This window comes from Polypterus senegalus, chromosome 6 (genome assembly GCF_016835505.1).
Source record: "Polypterus senegalus isolate Bchr_013 chromosome 6, ASM1683550v1, whole genome shotgun sequence".
Classification (NCBI taxonomy): domain Eukaryota; kingdom Metazoa; phylum Chordata; class Cladistia; order Polypteriformes; family Polypteridae; genus Polypterus; species Polypterus senegalus.
The window spans coordinates 94,064,231-94,078,750 of record NC_053159.1 but is presented as its reverse complement, the minus strand read 5'-3'; the positions used below and the strand labels follow the sequence as shown (position 1 = coordinate 94,078,750).

The 14,520-nt window shown below is 39.9% G+C and overlaps 1 protein-coding gene across 2 annotated transcripts in view; it reads left to right on the top strand.

Annotated features, from left to right (window-relative positions):
- The window catches only part of dnajb2 (DnaJ heat shock protein family (Hsp40) member B2), a 42,790-nt gene extending 31,199 nt beyond the window's left edge, over positions 1–11,591 (top strand). Inside the window, exons 9-10 of one of the 2 annotated variants that reach the window (XM_039756527.1) lie at positions 4,288–4,482; positions 10,450–11,591. In XM_039756527.1, the coding sequence (XP_039612461.1) occupies positions 4,288–4,482; positions 10,450–10,460 (206 nt within the window). In that variant the 3' untranslated portion in view covers positions 10,461–11,591. Of the gene's footprint in view, positions 1–4,287; positions 8,292–10,449 lie in introns of those variants that run through there. The other variant, XM_039756526.1, reaches the window with a different exon arrangement.
- The last annotated feature ends 2,929 nt before the right edge of the window (positions 11,592–14,520 follow it).

Here is a 14,520-nt window from a genome sequence, read left to right as displayed (position 1 = left end):
CTTCACTGGCTGCAGCTTTATAGCAGAGTGGCAGAGAGAAAGCCACTGTTAAAAAAACAGTGAGTTTGCCACATGGGATACTCCGAAGTCAGCTGGGAGAAGGTTCTGTAGTTTGATGAGACCAAAATTGAGCTTATTGGGAATTAAAGTAATCCACACACTGCACATTACCAAAAACACACCAGCCATATCATAAAGCATGGTGGTGGCAGCATCATGCTTTGGGGAGCTTTTCTGCAGCAGGCCCTGGATGGGTAGAGAGGGTAAAATGAATGCTGCAAAATACAAGTTAATCTTTGAGGAAAACCAAATGCAGTCTGCAAGAAACACGGACCTTGGGAGGTTTGTTTTCCAGCAAGACAACGACCCTAAGCATAAAGCCAAAGCTACATAGGACTGGCTTTACAACAGCAATGGTAGTGACCTGGAGTGGCCGAGTCAGAGTCCAATTGAGAATTTGTGGCTGGACTTGAAAGAAGGTGTTCACTCACGATCACCATGTTACCTCACAGAGCTTGAGCAGTTTATATAAAGAAGAAGAGCAGGAGCAAATGGCAGCATTCAGATGTGCAAGGTTGATACAGAATGATCTGCAGACTCAGATTCAAGGCTGTCCTTGCTGCAAAATGTGCATTTACTAAATTCTGACTTGAAGGGAGTAAATACTTCCACTTACATGATTAATTAGTTTATGTTTTGTATTTGTAATTATTATTAATTTAGATCACTTTGCAGAGATCAGTTTTCACTTTGATTTTAAAGAGTCTATTTCTGTAAATCAACATCAGAAAAGTCTCATTAAATCCACTGTAATTTGAATTATATAATAATAAAATATGAAAACATTTTATAGGCACTGTATTGCTAATTTGTGGTGCCAGACACATGCTACTGGCTATTGTTGTTCATGATTATTGGGTAGAATTACCATTTGACATTAAACTGACATACATACATCTTTTGACTTCTATATCTTTAGTCCTTACATTGTGATTTAGTGAGCAGTGAATAAGGGGAAAAGGGATCTTCAGTTCAAAAGCTCAATCCCATATGAATTGTGTTCCCTGTCTGTGATTTATGCTGATTTTTGTGGAGGTATCTGTTGAACAATATTTCAACAAAGACCAGTTAAACTGTAAAGTGGCAGATTTGTGGTCTGAGAGTGATGTGGATAGGACGGAAACATTGCAGACAACAGTGGAGAGAGACTTAAGAGACAAAAATAGCATCTAGTCCAGACTGAGATTGAGAAACAGGAATATTCTTTGGGGGAGGAATTTATCAATCTGAAACAATCTTTCAAATTTAAGTCAGAAGTAAATCTGCAGAGAGAATGATTTGAGTAGGGGGCGTGCAGTTATGCAATGTTCCTAAACAGTTATCACCACGTGGATTTATTTCATTGTTTCATTGTCAGGTTAACTTTGTGAACAGAGTGTCTGTGAAGATTCTCAGTCATCCAGGTGAAATTATCTGGTAGTTGAGTCATGGCAACTGGACTTCTTTCTTGTTAGGTAGATACGTTTCACTGCTCATCCAAGCAGCTTTGTCAGTCATGAACAGAGTTTATCCACCACAAACAAAGTGAAAGAAAGTGGCTACAAAATGTTGCTTGTCATCACAGGAGAAATTGCCCTAAACAGCCCAGAAAGCATTTTCTGAAAATCTTTTTTATTAATTCAGGAATCCTTGTCATAAAATGGTAATTTTAAAATTGTTTAAAAGTAAACAATTCAAAGAAGTTTGTAAATGTACTGCATGTTGTCATAGTCACACCAGTTATCTCAGGGACCACTTGAATCAGCACTGTTCATGTGTCCATGTTCTTTTTAGTCACTCTTAAACAGATCGTAGAAAATGTCAGTGCATGACCACAGTGCTTGCATTCATTCTGATATATTTGTGTAAAACACAGACTTTTAAATAAAGCTCATGCATGTTAATATTAGCTAGCATGCATGATTTTGATGGTACACAGCAAGGGATTTCAATGTCTTACTTGCTGCAGTGCAAAGGGCCAAATATGTAACCTTCAGAATAAAGAGGACGGGCCTATCAGAACAGAGTTTACTGGTGTGTGAGCTGCCACCTGAGCATCTCTAAAGAGGCCAGTCTTGAGCTGCGATTAAAATGCTGAGGCAGAAGGTCTCACTTATATTGGTAGATAAATCAGTGTAGATTCTTGGGACTGCAATAGGAGAAGTGAGGACGTTGGGTAAGGTATTCATGACTTTCATGTATTTTAAAACCTGGGCCTGGAATTGCTGGGTTATACTTGATAGTTTTAGCACTTTCTTTTCCCCGTTGTTTTAAATTAACTTTACAGTACTAATAGAACCTTTGGACCAGAGAGAGAGATAGAGAAAAGGAGAGGTTATGAGTACACGCTGATACAGCATGAGAGCAAAGCTATTCAGCAATAAATTTTGGATATATACCAACCAATTTTTGTATATTGTACATATTAAGAAAATAATAGTGTTTGCAATATTTATAACTCAGAGAAAGCAGGTTAGAAATAATACAGCGTATAATTAATGCACATTTGACACTAATCTATTAATACAGAATACTTACCCGTGTGTCACCATCAAATTACCCCACTGGCGCCCAGGATTTCTCGACCTGCTTCCTGGTCTGAGTGCTACAGATAATCTCTACTTTTTACATTCATTTTCACTCGGTTTCCATCATACCTGTATTCTTTTTTGGAGTATCAAGGTCTATGTAAATCCTGGCTGGAAGAAGTGTGTGATTTTAGAAATCTGGACTTGTGCCTTCAACACAATTTAACAGAACAAGTATAGTCAGCAGTTAAACTGGAAGATTCATGATCAGAATGTCCCAATTTCAAACCTGGCCAGTTTTAGTTTGAAGAATGCAATATCCCCTGTCCACACTGGAAACTGAGCCTCCTAGCAGCCATACCACCTGCACTTCAGAACAAGTAATTCACCCCAAACTCTAAGCATGTTTAGGCCTGGCCAGTATTTGGATGGGAGATCATTTAAGAAAGGTTCAGTTTCTGCAGGAAAATATGCTGGTGAACCAATCAGGGGACTCTTGCCTTGTGGTCTATGCGTGAACCCTGTACCCCAGAGCAGTGACAGAACACTGCTATAAAATTGGCAAAGTCCTTTGGATGAGATTTGAAGCCAAGGTCCAGACTCTCTGTGGTCATAAAACATCCCTGGACCTCTTTTGAAAAAAGTAACATGTTTCCCGATTTCCGGACTGCCGTGGCCTAGTCATTCTGGCCCCCTAATTATCCACTGTCTCTGCTTGGCTATCTCTCTGACCCCTTCACCACCTGATAGCTAATATGTGATGAGCGTACTGGCAGAACAATGTTACACATTGGTGGTGGGTGAAGTAACTCCCCATTGTCAGTGTAAAGCATTTTGAGTAGGTTAGAAATGAAGACAGATCTGCCTCTGAGCCAACCGCTTTAATGGCCTGGCATTTGAGAAGGGTCTTATTATTAGAAATACTTTTATGGTGTCTTTTAAACATTGATTGATGAAGTGTACATCCTGATATGGCTGGGAGAATTTTATTATTGAATAAATCTTTAAAAGCACTATGTCTGTGTCGTTTCTAGCATATCCAGCAGGCATTGCTTAATGAGAGGGTACAGTGTGGCCTCAGTCATGCACTTTGTCATGGCTTTCATTTGCATGTGCCACTGGCCATTGGTCAATCCTCATATAGTTAAGCAGGCACTGAGCCAATCCATGTTTGTCATGAACTATCGATGAAAGGTTGGACTAGTTTTATAACACAGAGGAACTTTCTTTAATTTTGGGTAGCGACATCCTTCATACCCGTCATGCGACAGTCTGGAGGAGGATGATGATGTGAGAATGCAGTAGCTCAGTTGCAGCTCAGTGTAAATTTTTCCATATCATCCATCAAGATTTCACCATGTGGTTCAACAGCAAGATTTGATGGTAAGAGCAGTGCCATCTTGTTTTCATAGATTAGCATTGGCAGAGGTTGATCCAGTATAGTAAAGGCACACTTAGTGACAGATTGTCATGGGAAGAAATTTAACAGTGTGCTCTTAGCACTAGAAGCACCATGGCCAACACTAGTAGGCATTGTGTTCCTAAATCTGGAGTTATTTCATCAGCCAACAAGCCATGCTCCTGTTCTTCCTTGATATTTCCTAATCTGCTGCACTGCAAATGCCCTTATTGTTGTACCTCCAAAATTAATTTCAGTAAACATAATTGATTTTGTTTTGTTTAATAAACAACATAATGGTGTGTTTCCTTTCCACTGCAGGGGTTGAAGACAAGGCCTTGCTTGCGCTGGAACTAGAGAAGAGAGGCATCAGGCACTCAGCTGGGTCCGAACAGCCTGTGCAGCACTCCTTCAGCAGCTCACCTTATGTCGATATAGATGAAGAAGATGAAGATCTGCAGCTGGCCTTGGCTTGCAGCCTCTCTGAAATGGAGGCAGCAGGCCAACATGGAGCAGGTGCACACAGAACAGGGGCCAGACAGGGGAAAACAAAAATGGGTGGGGGCAAAACAAGTCCACCTGTTTCTAGGGATGTTTTAAAGAATGGGGGCAAGGCAAATCAGACACCCTGTAAAAATTTGCAGGAGACAAAGGAGGAAAAGTTAAATGACAATGAGAGCACTCCTAGAACCACAAACCTGACAGACAAGGGAGAGACTCTAAAGGCAAGAGAAGAAAAGATAAAGGACAAAGAAAACACACCAAGTTCCACAGACCCTATAGATGAGGGAAAGCCTGTAAAGACAAAGAAAAAATGTTGTTCAGTAAGCTAGGGAGAAAGTTAAAACTGACTAATGTGAGGAGAAACTCAAGGAAAAAAGCCAAAACCAGCATCTTGTATCTTTATCTTCTTGGATACGAGACCCGTAGCTTACATTTAACACACAATCCCAGTCATTCTGCTTCTGCAGCAGTTGACCACTCATCCATTGGGTTAGAGCATATAGGGGGCCCATCTGCAAAGCCTCCAGAGTTGAGGCTGTTGTGTGTGTGCTTATGGCCTACAGTTTTACTTGCTAATTTGTAGGTTTAAAAAGGACTGATGATTAGACTAAATACCAACCATGATATTATGGTGCCTGTTTTTTATCTTGTTGTCAAAATACGATTTTGATACCTGGTCATTTTGGTTCTTTGCTTACTGCATGTCTGGTTCCTTTAGTCCCTTTAGCCAACTAAGAGTGAATGCTTTGGCGTTTGCAGGCTGTCATGATAGTAGAACTGGTCTTGCTTTGCAGCGTTTGCCTCTTGGCCACCTTTGTCAAGTTTCAAATGTTAATTTTGCTGTCAGTTACTGCACCAAAATATATGGAAGGTGATTATTATGGGAGCAGTTTATCAAAAAGACTAATTAGTCCTTAAAAAGAGGATGATGAAGAGTGTAAAAAGTGCAGGTCTAAATACAACAGGCTTTCAAAACGTTTAACATTTCAAAGAAACTCCTTCATGTTCCTTTATAAACTTTGCTTTTTCTAATTCATACCAGTTCTCAACAATCAATTCTTAACACAGTAATAACAATGAAGCCAAATTCCGTCTGCTTGTTCTGATGGTGCATGTTTTTAGTTAGCAGGTAACTAAGTGTAGTTCGACAGCTTTGAGGATTTGAGGTATAGGCCGTCAGTGTCTAGTGGTTAAGGCAATGAATTATAAAACAAAAATGAGCAGTTTAAGTGTTCCTCATGAACTCCCTAGATAACTATGACCCGTAAATTCACACTTACTGTAAAAATGGGTAGAAACGGAATACTCATGACAAACCTTCAAAATTGAAGAACTTTTAATAAACTGAAGGCCACAGTGTCATTTCAGTGGAGGAGCGTGTATTGCAACCACAATGCAAGTATTATAGTACTCTGTACACGTCAATACTACTACTGTACAAATATATAAAGGTAAAAAATGGTGAACATGATGTGCACTGTGCAGCAAGTAACTGCATCATTTTGTTCAATACTACATACAGCTCTGGTTGCTCCCCTTGTTGCCACGTATTTCTACCCTAATTATGCGTTGTTCTTAGTTGTCTTTTTCCTACTCTGTATATTGGAGCACCTGCAGCTTTTACCATCACATGATCAGCCAGAAGTCATACAGAGCAGAATCCTACTCATTACTTGAGCTTTGTCACTGTACCTCTGTAAAGTGCATACGTCTTGGATGAAATAGATGGGCTAGTGGTTGTGGTCGGAAACCAAAGGTGTATATTGGCCTTTTATAGCAGCTGGTAGGACTCAATTAGAACTGTGCCTACAAGTACAGTATGTGCCTTATGCATCTCGCCTGTCATTGTGGGCTTGTATCGCCCACCCCAGTCATAATCCTAGAGAAAGGTCACAATGATTTGTAAAGTCTGTACTGGTTGTGAGAATTCATCTGCTGCTCTTGGCTACTAAGGCTAAATATGACTGCAGTTGAATGTGACTCACTTTCGGATTTCTGGCTCATAATGCAATTTTTTTGAATTGACTGTTTAAATTAATTTGTCAGCAACTGAAATCCAATATAACCATGTACAGTATTGATATCTATCTTGAATCAAACAAATGCAGCGGCAAGTGCTCAAAAGTGCTTTTAGTGGAATCATTAGTGCCAGATCTGTAAGGAATAAAAAACCTGGGGAGACGAGAGAGGAGCCATAACTGGTGGAAACATCATGTGGAGGTGTTTGGTGCAAACGTTTAAGTTTCAAAATGTTAAGGGGAGCGTTCAGTTAGGTATGGAAGCATCTGTCTGCAAGATTCTCAGAAAAATACACATTTGAAGAGCAACATTTCGGAAAATACATAGCATAGCAATTGAACTGTTTTGGCAGGCTTTTGTTTTCTTTTTGCATTTTCTAAAAAGATCAATTTTGTGTCACATGAGTATTGTTATATTTGTTGGATTGTTATTTATGTTGTAGCCTGTAATGTGTTGCCCCTCAAAGTTCATGACCAGTTGGTGTTCATCCCAGCAGTAGCTACAAGGTAGTCTCTTTGGTCTTCATATTCAGTAGATACATAGCAGCAATATTACATTTTAAACAGTAAAAAGAAAATTTTATATCATTGTGGATGAAGAGAAAATCAGTGTTAGTTAAAGAAATTGTTTACTGTTCACTAAGCCTACCTCTCATTTTTCAATTTTTACCAAAAGACAAAGGTTGCACCATTCAGTGATTTATTTGCACTGTTCTGTGGTCTGTGCTGTTTGAGCGAGTCCCAGCAGATTTACAGTACAGTAAGCTTTTCAATGAATTCGACCTCAACTGCCAGACGTGGCTGTGATTATTAAGCAGTTTACTGTACAGTTTGTAACTAATATTGGAACCAAAAAGCAGTAAGAGTGAGTGTTGATTAAATTTCAGAAATGAAAGGCATTCCCCTCGTTTTAGAGGAGCAGAGGAGTTACCAACTAAGGGATTTTGTAACTATATTTAAAAAGATAATCATGTTAGAATTATAAATCGAGAACTAAATTAGCTCTGGAAGGCACACTGGTCAGCACTCCTTCCTCACTCTGGTAGATTCCCTCTCTTGTTCTTCCTGCATCACTAACACAATTGAAGCGAGTATGGCCTTTAATGAACTGGTGTCTTGTTCAGGGTTCATTCTTGCCTTGCACCTCAATGTTGCTGCACTCTGCCAAAACCCTCCGTTAAATTAAGTGGGTTGGGTAATAGATGGGAGATTACTATGCACACGCTACATTTTATTTTTTAATTTCTGGGCCTAAGAAGGATACAGACAGTGCCTTACTACAGACTCTGAATTGTGTTCTTTTTAGTTCAATACTTAATACATTTAACATGGCTTTGAGGCACTAGGTGGTGCTGCACAGTAATCTAAATGTGTGTTATTTTGGAAAGGACATTGGAATATGAAGGGCTTCCATTACTATGTCAAAAGTGAATGTAAACCTTTGATTACTAACAGCTACAGAACTCGTCACCAAATCATGTTGCCAAAATGTGTGGTGGAGAAAAGCTGTAAGTGGCAGCACTGTGGGAGGTGGGAAGGAACTTCTCAGAATATGAGCCTTTGTTCATAAATCAAAGGTGGTGCTTTGTCAGTTTAATAGAAGTTGCCAATATTCAAACCAGATTTGGCTCTGCCAACTCACTAGATGGCAGATTCTTTGGTTTTTAGATATGTGCCATGCTTACTTGATTTTTTTTTTTTTGCTTTGCTGGCCCACAGACATATTTGCTAAACCAAAAAAAAAAAACATCAGGGCTGAAATCCTGGTAGATATTAATGTTCATTTGACAAAGCTTCTTCATTGCCAATTTTGTTTGGAGTTACTGGTTGCTGTGCCCTTTTTTTACCACTTCTTGGGTTGTGTAGTGTTGTAAAACAAGGCTGCAATAAAGTTTTTACAAAATTGAAAAAGAGCAGGGTGGCGTCATGAATGGGGTCCCTCTGGTGCCACACACAACTCACTCCACAGTACACACTTTACAGTGATATGTGGATAATGGCAGTATGTTATTTGTGAGCATAGACCTGGAGTACATGATCCTGTTATGATTCATTTTCATTAGTGGAGTTTTAACGAAAGTTAACCTCACCTAAGAATGGAATCTCCCCGTACCACGCATTGTGAAACACTGAGGCGTAATAAAAACATCTGTTCTTAAGAGTCACCCACCAAAAACAAAACTTACTCAATACTCACACCTAGTCTACTGTCGGGCTGTACAGCAAACGTCTCACCCCAAGAAACAAAATCTGAATTAGTGTAAGCCATCTTACAATGATTTACTTTATGAGGTAGTACATGATAAACAAGAACAGTCACACCTGATATTTGAAATATTAAAATATGTGCTTCAATTTAAATATATGAAGTCTCAATATTTTTTATTGTAATACAAATTTGTCATTTGATACCCGCTGATAGAAGATCGCTAGAAAAGGATTAAAAATATCATTATATTCATAACCTTTGGCCTTGAAATACTCTAAAATGATACCCCACATGCTTTTGTTTGAAATTTGTAATTTTCAACCTTCTGGGAGTGGCCCTTAGAGGTAAAGAATTAAATATCAAAAAGATTATCAAGTTCATGATCATCAACCTTGAAATCGCATAACACGACACTCCACATCCCTATATTATCTATTACCTTTTTTTTTTGAAGTTTTGTGAAAAGAATTAAGTTTGATCCCGGTATTCCATTAGGGGGTGAACGCTAGGGCCGGCTCATGTGGCCTGCACAACTTCAAGACATCTATTGGTTTGCTCTTTATCACAAGAGTGTAATTTTCTACACAAATTATGGTCCAAAAATGGCCCCTAAAAACTCAACATCTTGCATAACTAGACATCAAGACAACTTGAATGGGATATAATTAATCGATGGGGTTTTCTTGTACCAGTGAGTCAAGAGGTGCCAGAAGAAAACAAACTGAAGTGACTGCAAAGTATTCGGAAGTAATTCATAACACAAAAAAACAAAAATGATGATGCCTACCTAAGTGTTGTGCGGTTTACATGTTATTACAGTTTATCAGATGTACTCATTTGAGTGCATGGTTGGCTGTCCTAGACCTGGCACTGTCGAGCCTGTGCTGGCCATTATCTGCTGTCTTGTCACGGCTTCTTGGAGGTCATAGGACGAGGCTGTTGTGTTCCCAGGCCTGATCCCACCTTGGGTTAAACCCAGCAGCACACATTTTCAGTTTGTCCTTCAAGGCTGAATTTGAGCTGTTGACCTCTCCAGGTCCCTTCCCTGCATATCAAAGTTCAGGTGGTCTCTTACTATAAGGGGTGGGCAAGATTTTGACATTAATACTCAAGTGCTTAACTTCCCTTTAGCAGACTGACAAGTTCTATTTGGTGTCACCTTACTTCTTAAAGGCCAAAATATTCTTTTTTTTTTTTTTTCAAACATCAGGGTGGCTCCCTAGTTATGCTGTCAGTTTTATAGGTGAGGTGCACATCAGCTTTACATTTTCTCCTTCCCTCTCCATTGCGAGTTTTCATCCACAAAAGTGTGCGTGTTTGGTTAACTGCGCTGTTCTGGCCATGTGTGTTCCGCTGTCAAATGGCATCCTATCTAAAGTCTGTGATGATCATTCCCCTGATGCTGCTGGGATAGGCTTCAGCTTCCTGCAACCCCACAGCAGACTATGTGGGTTCAGAAAGTGGATGGATGAATCCAACAGTCCCACTGATAAAGGAATGTATGTCATAGAAGAAAACAAAGACATCCACTTCAGTTCACAAGGGCTATGTTATGAAATTTGGTGTGCTGACTTTCCTGCCTTTGTGATACAGTTAAAGTAGGCAGTGAAGAGTCCCCAAAGTACAAGTGTGCTCCATATTTGGATGCTTCCGTGAAAGGGCTGCTCTAAGATGGAAGTAGGCAGCCAGACAGACACCTCAACCCGTTGATGTATGTGTAACCAGGACTTTATTTATTTCTACCCTTCACAGGTGTGAGCTGATCGATTGCCGTGCAGCGTTTCCCCCGGAAATCCTCGCTGAACTGGTGTTTTTGATTTTGGTTTGGAGAGTCATCACATTGTTATGGCCTGTCACATACATGTGTGTTGAAGATAAAAAGCAGCTTCACATTCTCCTAAGCTAATTCTTTCCAGAGGTATCAAGTAGCCGAGTAAGCCTATAGTCCCAGCTCTTCGATTTTACTTTTTGAACATTTTCAGGGTGAACGTGAATAGGCCCAGTCAATGGTGCAGGACAAATAATCTGAGGTATGAAGCAACTTCCAGAGGATCAAGTCATACACAGGGTTCCAAGCTTTCTACCTCAGATCAAACCAAATACTTTGACACTGAGAAATATGGAGACAGCAACATCAGTGGAGCCGTGTTTAAGAAAAACAAATCTGAGCCTGTGGCTGGAAAAGTGGTGGGAGCCATCGGAGTCTGAAAAAGCTTCTTAGTTTAGAAGCAGTTTGGAATAAACATTAAATGCTGCACACGTCCAAAAATATTTCTATTTAAAGTAGATAAACAGTTTATAGGATATTTAATATATTTCTGTAGTTAAATCTGTTTTTTTAGGAAATGGGTGTATATTTTTAATTTAATGTTCAGACTGTGAATAAAATAAAATAAAAAAAGCAATCTTCCCTTTTGTCACGTATTACATTTGGTTATGTTCTGTCAGTGACAGACTTAACTGATGGCTTCAGAGAATTAGGGTCAAGGTCAGCCATGGAATTCTAACAAAAAGAGTTGAACACCAAAGTTATCTTCCTTCTCATGTGTCTGGCCTAGTAGAAATGTGTTTTATATAGTGCCTTTCAATAGGGATGTCATTCCAGGGTGCTTTAAAGTTTCGGGTGCATATAGTTTTTACATTTGGAGCAAAGGCAGTTTAAGTGACATGTTAAAATGTAACCAGTATCTTTGTGGTTAAAAGTTCAGTTCCTTAGCCACTCCACCACTGCCCCTGACATCAAGTCCATGTCTGGTGTAAGGAGGGCTTCAGGCGAAACTTCATGTGCCCTTTCAATGATAACACAAAAAGACCACTCTGGAAAGAAGTAAGTTCAACATCAAGTGTGCAGGGGGCAGTGAATAGACCGGGTCCACTCGCAGTGACCCACAGTATGGTCCAGGCACACGTACTCATTGGCTACAGCTATATGGGAAATGTCATTGCCCTGCACTGCACCCCAACTCCCAACTTGTGCAGTTCTACCATAATAAACGGGAAAGCTTTCTCATTACGACACATTTAACAAGCATGTCGGAGCGGCATGTCAAACAGGCAAGCTGCGGAGAATGGCAAGGTGCCAGAGGATGCCATCTGGCTCGTATTACTTATTCTTGCTTTGCTTGTTTGCTGGTTAATTCAGCTGAATAGAAGCAAGTCCATACTTCCATATACAGTTCCTTTCATATGGAGACATTTGATCATTTTCAGTCCCTCTGGATTTGACGTATGTGCAGGCGTGGACACTCCTCATCAGGGGACTTAAACCAAATTCACGTTTGTTGTGTGGAACTTAACTTTTGGTATTTCAAATTCACCGCTTAGAGCCATTAGTTCCACCCAGATCTGCTTAGCCAGAATGGGTCAAAACAATTTTAAGTATTAGGAAAACAACCACACTGGAAGTTAAGGAGTTCAATTTCTGAATATATTTTTAAATTAATTACAGGAAGGTTTAGTGTCCTATGAGTTTTTGAAAAGCTTTCTAATAATAGTATACATATTTTATCCTTTTAGCACATCCTGTATATTCAAAGTCAACTTATCTGTTTATGGTAACCAATGAATTGATAATTAAACACTACATTTGCTGTGTGAGCTCCTTTAAAAGGACTATCAAGAATGAAGTCCAGCTTACTATGCATAAAGCCGTTTTGTCAGTAAGTCCTGTTTAGAATTGGGACCTTTGCTGTGGACATCTGAGACATGCAAGTCATGGGAAGATCTGTCAGCCCTGAATGGACATGCTGCTCTCTTCAAGTAAAGCTGTTCATGTACATTACAGAAGTACTTAAACTTAAAATTTTGAAAGTTTTGAGCTGCTTTAGTAACTGTAAGAAGATGAAAAAAATTTGGAAGACCTCCGCTAATGGATTAATCGATGAGTGTACTTTGGTCAAGGAGCACCGGTCTTGGCAAATATACTGGAAATCTGTTGAACCGTTTACTCCACCTGACGAGTTCAAAGGTCCTGAAATCCTTATCTCTCGTGTCACAAGCAGGCAGAACTTAAGCCGTACCACCATGACCTAGCAAGACCCCAAACAGTGTCAAACTTCAGCATTGTGTTTACAAAAAGCTAATGTTTTAACTTTGTGCAAATGCAAATCTATCATATCTTTACAAATTTTCTTTCACAGTCATAGATGGTGGAGCAAAGAAACATGTTTGACTATCTGCTCTTAAAAAAAAGGAAGTAGATGGTTAGAGTGCAACATGACAATTTTATGACTAGTGAAACAATACGAGCAAAAGGCAACTTCGGTAAATGGTTGTTTGTTCTGCTTGTTGTGTCCAAATTACTTCCCCGTTCTGCACTGTTCTTCACAATGTCCTGCCTACATGAATTACTCGTAACCCCAGGGTGTTGGGTGTTGTCTCCAAGCTATGGAAAATGGGTTATGGCATTAATCGGTTTGTAAATGACTTACTACAAAAATATCCTTCTGTTCAGGCAACTGACAAATGATCATTTTGGGCTGAAGTGCCCACGTGTCCAAAAGGGTAAACTGCCCCTGTAGTGCTACTTGGACACGTAATTATACGAGGAGCGTTCAAATATAAACAGGAATTTATGCGCTATACTTAATTTATTGAATAGAATGAAACGACTTGCACACTAATTTTTCTATTTAGTCTCCTGCCACTGCAATGCACTTGTTCGAGCGCTCAGGAAGCTTCTTAATCCCCGTGAGCAGAAGTGTTTTGACTGCATGCTGACCTATTCCTGCACAGCGTCAATAACCTCCTCATTCAACTTTCTTAAGTGGACCGAGGAGATGATTGTCCCTCTCTGAATGACTTGCACCCATCGTACACTCTGGACTAGAGAGACAGAGAGAGAGAGAGACACTCATCCCCAAACTGATTTTTAAGTCTCGAATAAATCACAGATGGAATGACTCCTTTATTTGTTAAAAACTGAATAATAATGCGCTGCAACACTACTGTGTACCTCCTGCTCCGACATGTTGCTTACAACTGACAGGAAGGTGTGGGGGGTCGAGCAGTTAGCACTACTAACGCCAAGTTCATATACAGTATGTGTGTGTTTGTCCAATGAGTCAGATCTACCTTGTACTCTTTATAAGAACAGAGCATAAAAATTCCTGTTTGTAACTGAACGCCCCTTGTACAAATGCTCAGCCCAAGAAGTTTGATTCACTTGTTTCTATTAACACAGTTGCTATCCTGAAATCTCTCTTGCTTTCCGCAAACTGGGCCACAATTTAGTGCTTCATATGATGTCTCCAACAGCACAGCACGTGTAATAACTGTCGGGATCTTAATAAGTGTCAGGGTGATCTCAATTATTCCTAATTTCAGGGGGCTTAAGCAGGGTTTTTGTGGTACTCCTGAACCAGCCTGGCCACCTCAATACTAAATTGTTAACATAGTAGGCTGACCGCTTTTAAGGTTGGTTCACATCTGTGGCACTTGTCATATTATGTTGCATATTCTCAACTTTAAGCACAAAGCGTGTGTGGACATTTACAGTACTAGGTGTCGTTATTAATTCCAGCTTGAAAAACAGAAATACCTGAAAACAGCCTGTGGAACAGTCTAGACGGAAAGCACGTTGGACATCCATGAAGTTACAAATGAGCTGTGCTACTGTACTCCGGAGAGCAGTAAGTGCAGACAGATATGCCAGCCAGGCTGGGATCGAAGCGTCTTACTGGGACAGAAAGGCCTGCAGGCCGCTGGCCTCATTTAGCCACATACCTTATTTCGGGGGCTCTAACATTTCATCAGCGTTAGTCTCATCAAAGAACCTGTTTTGCGCCAGTAAGAAACAAGAACAGAAAGTCATTTCTGCAGTTG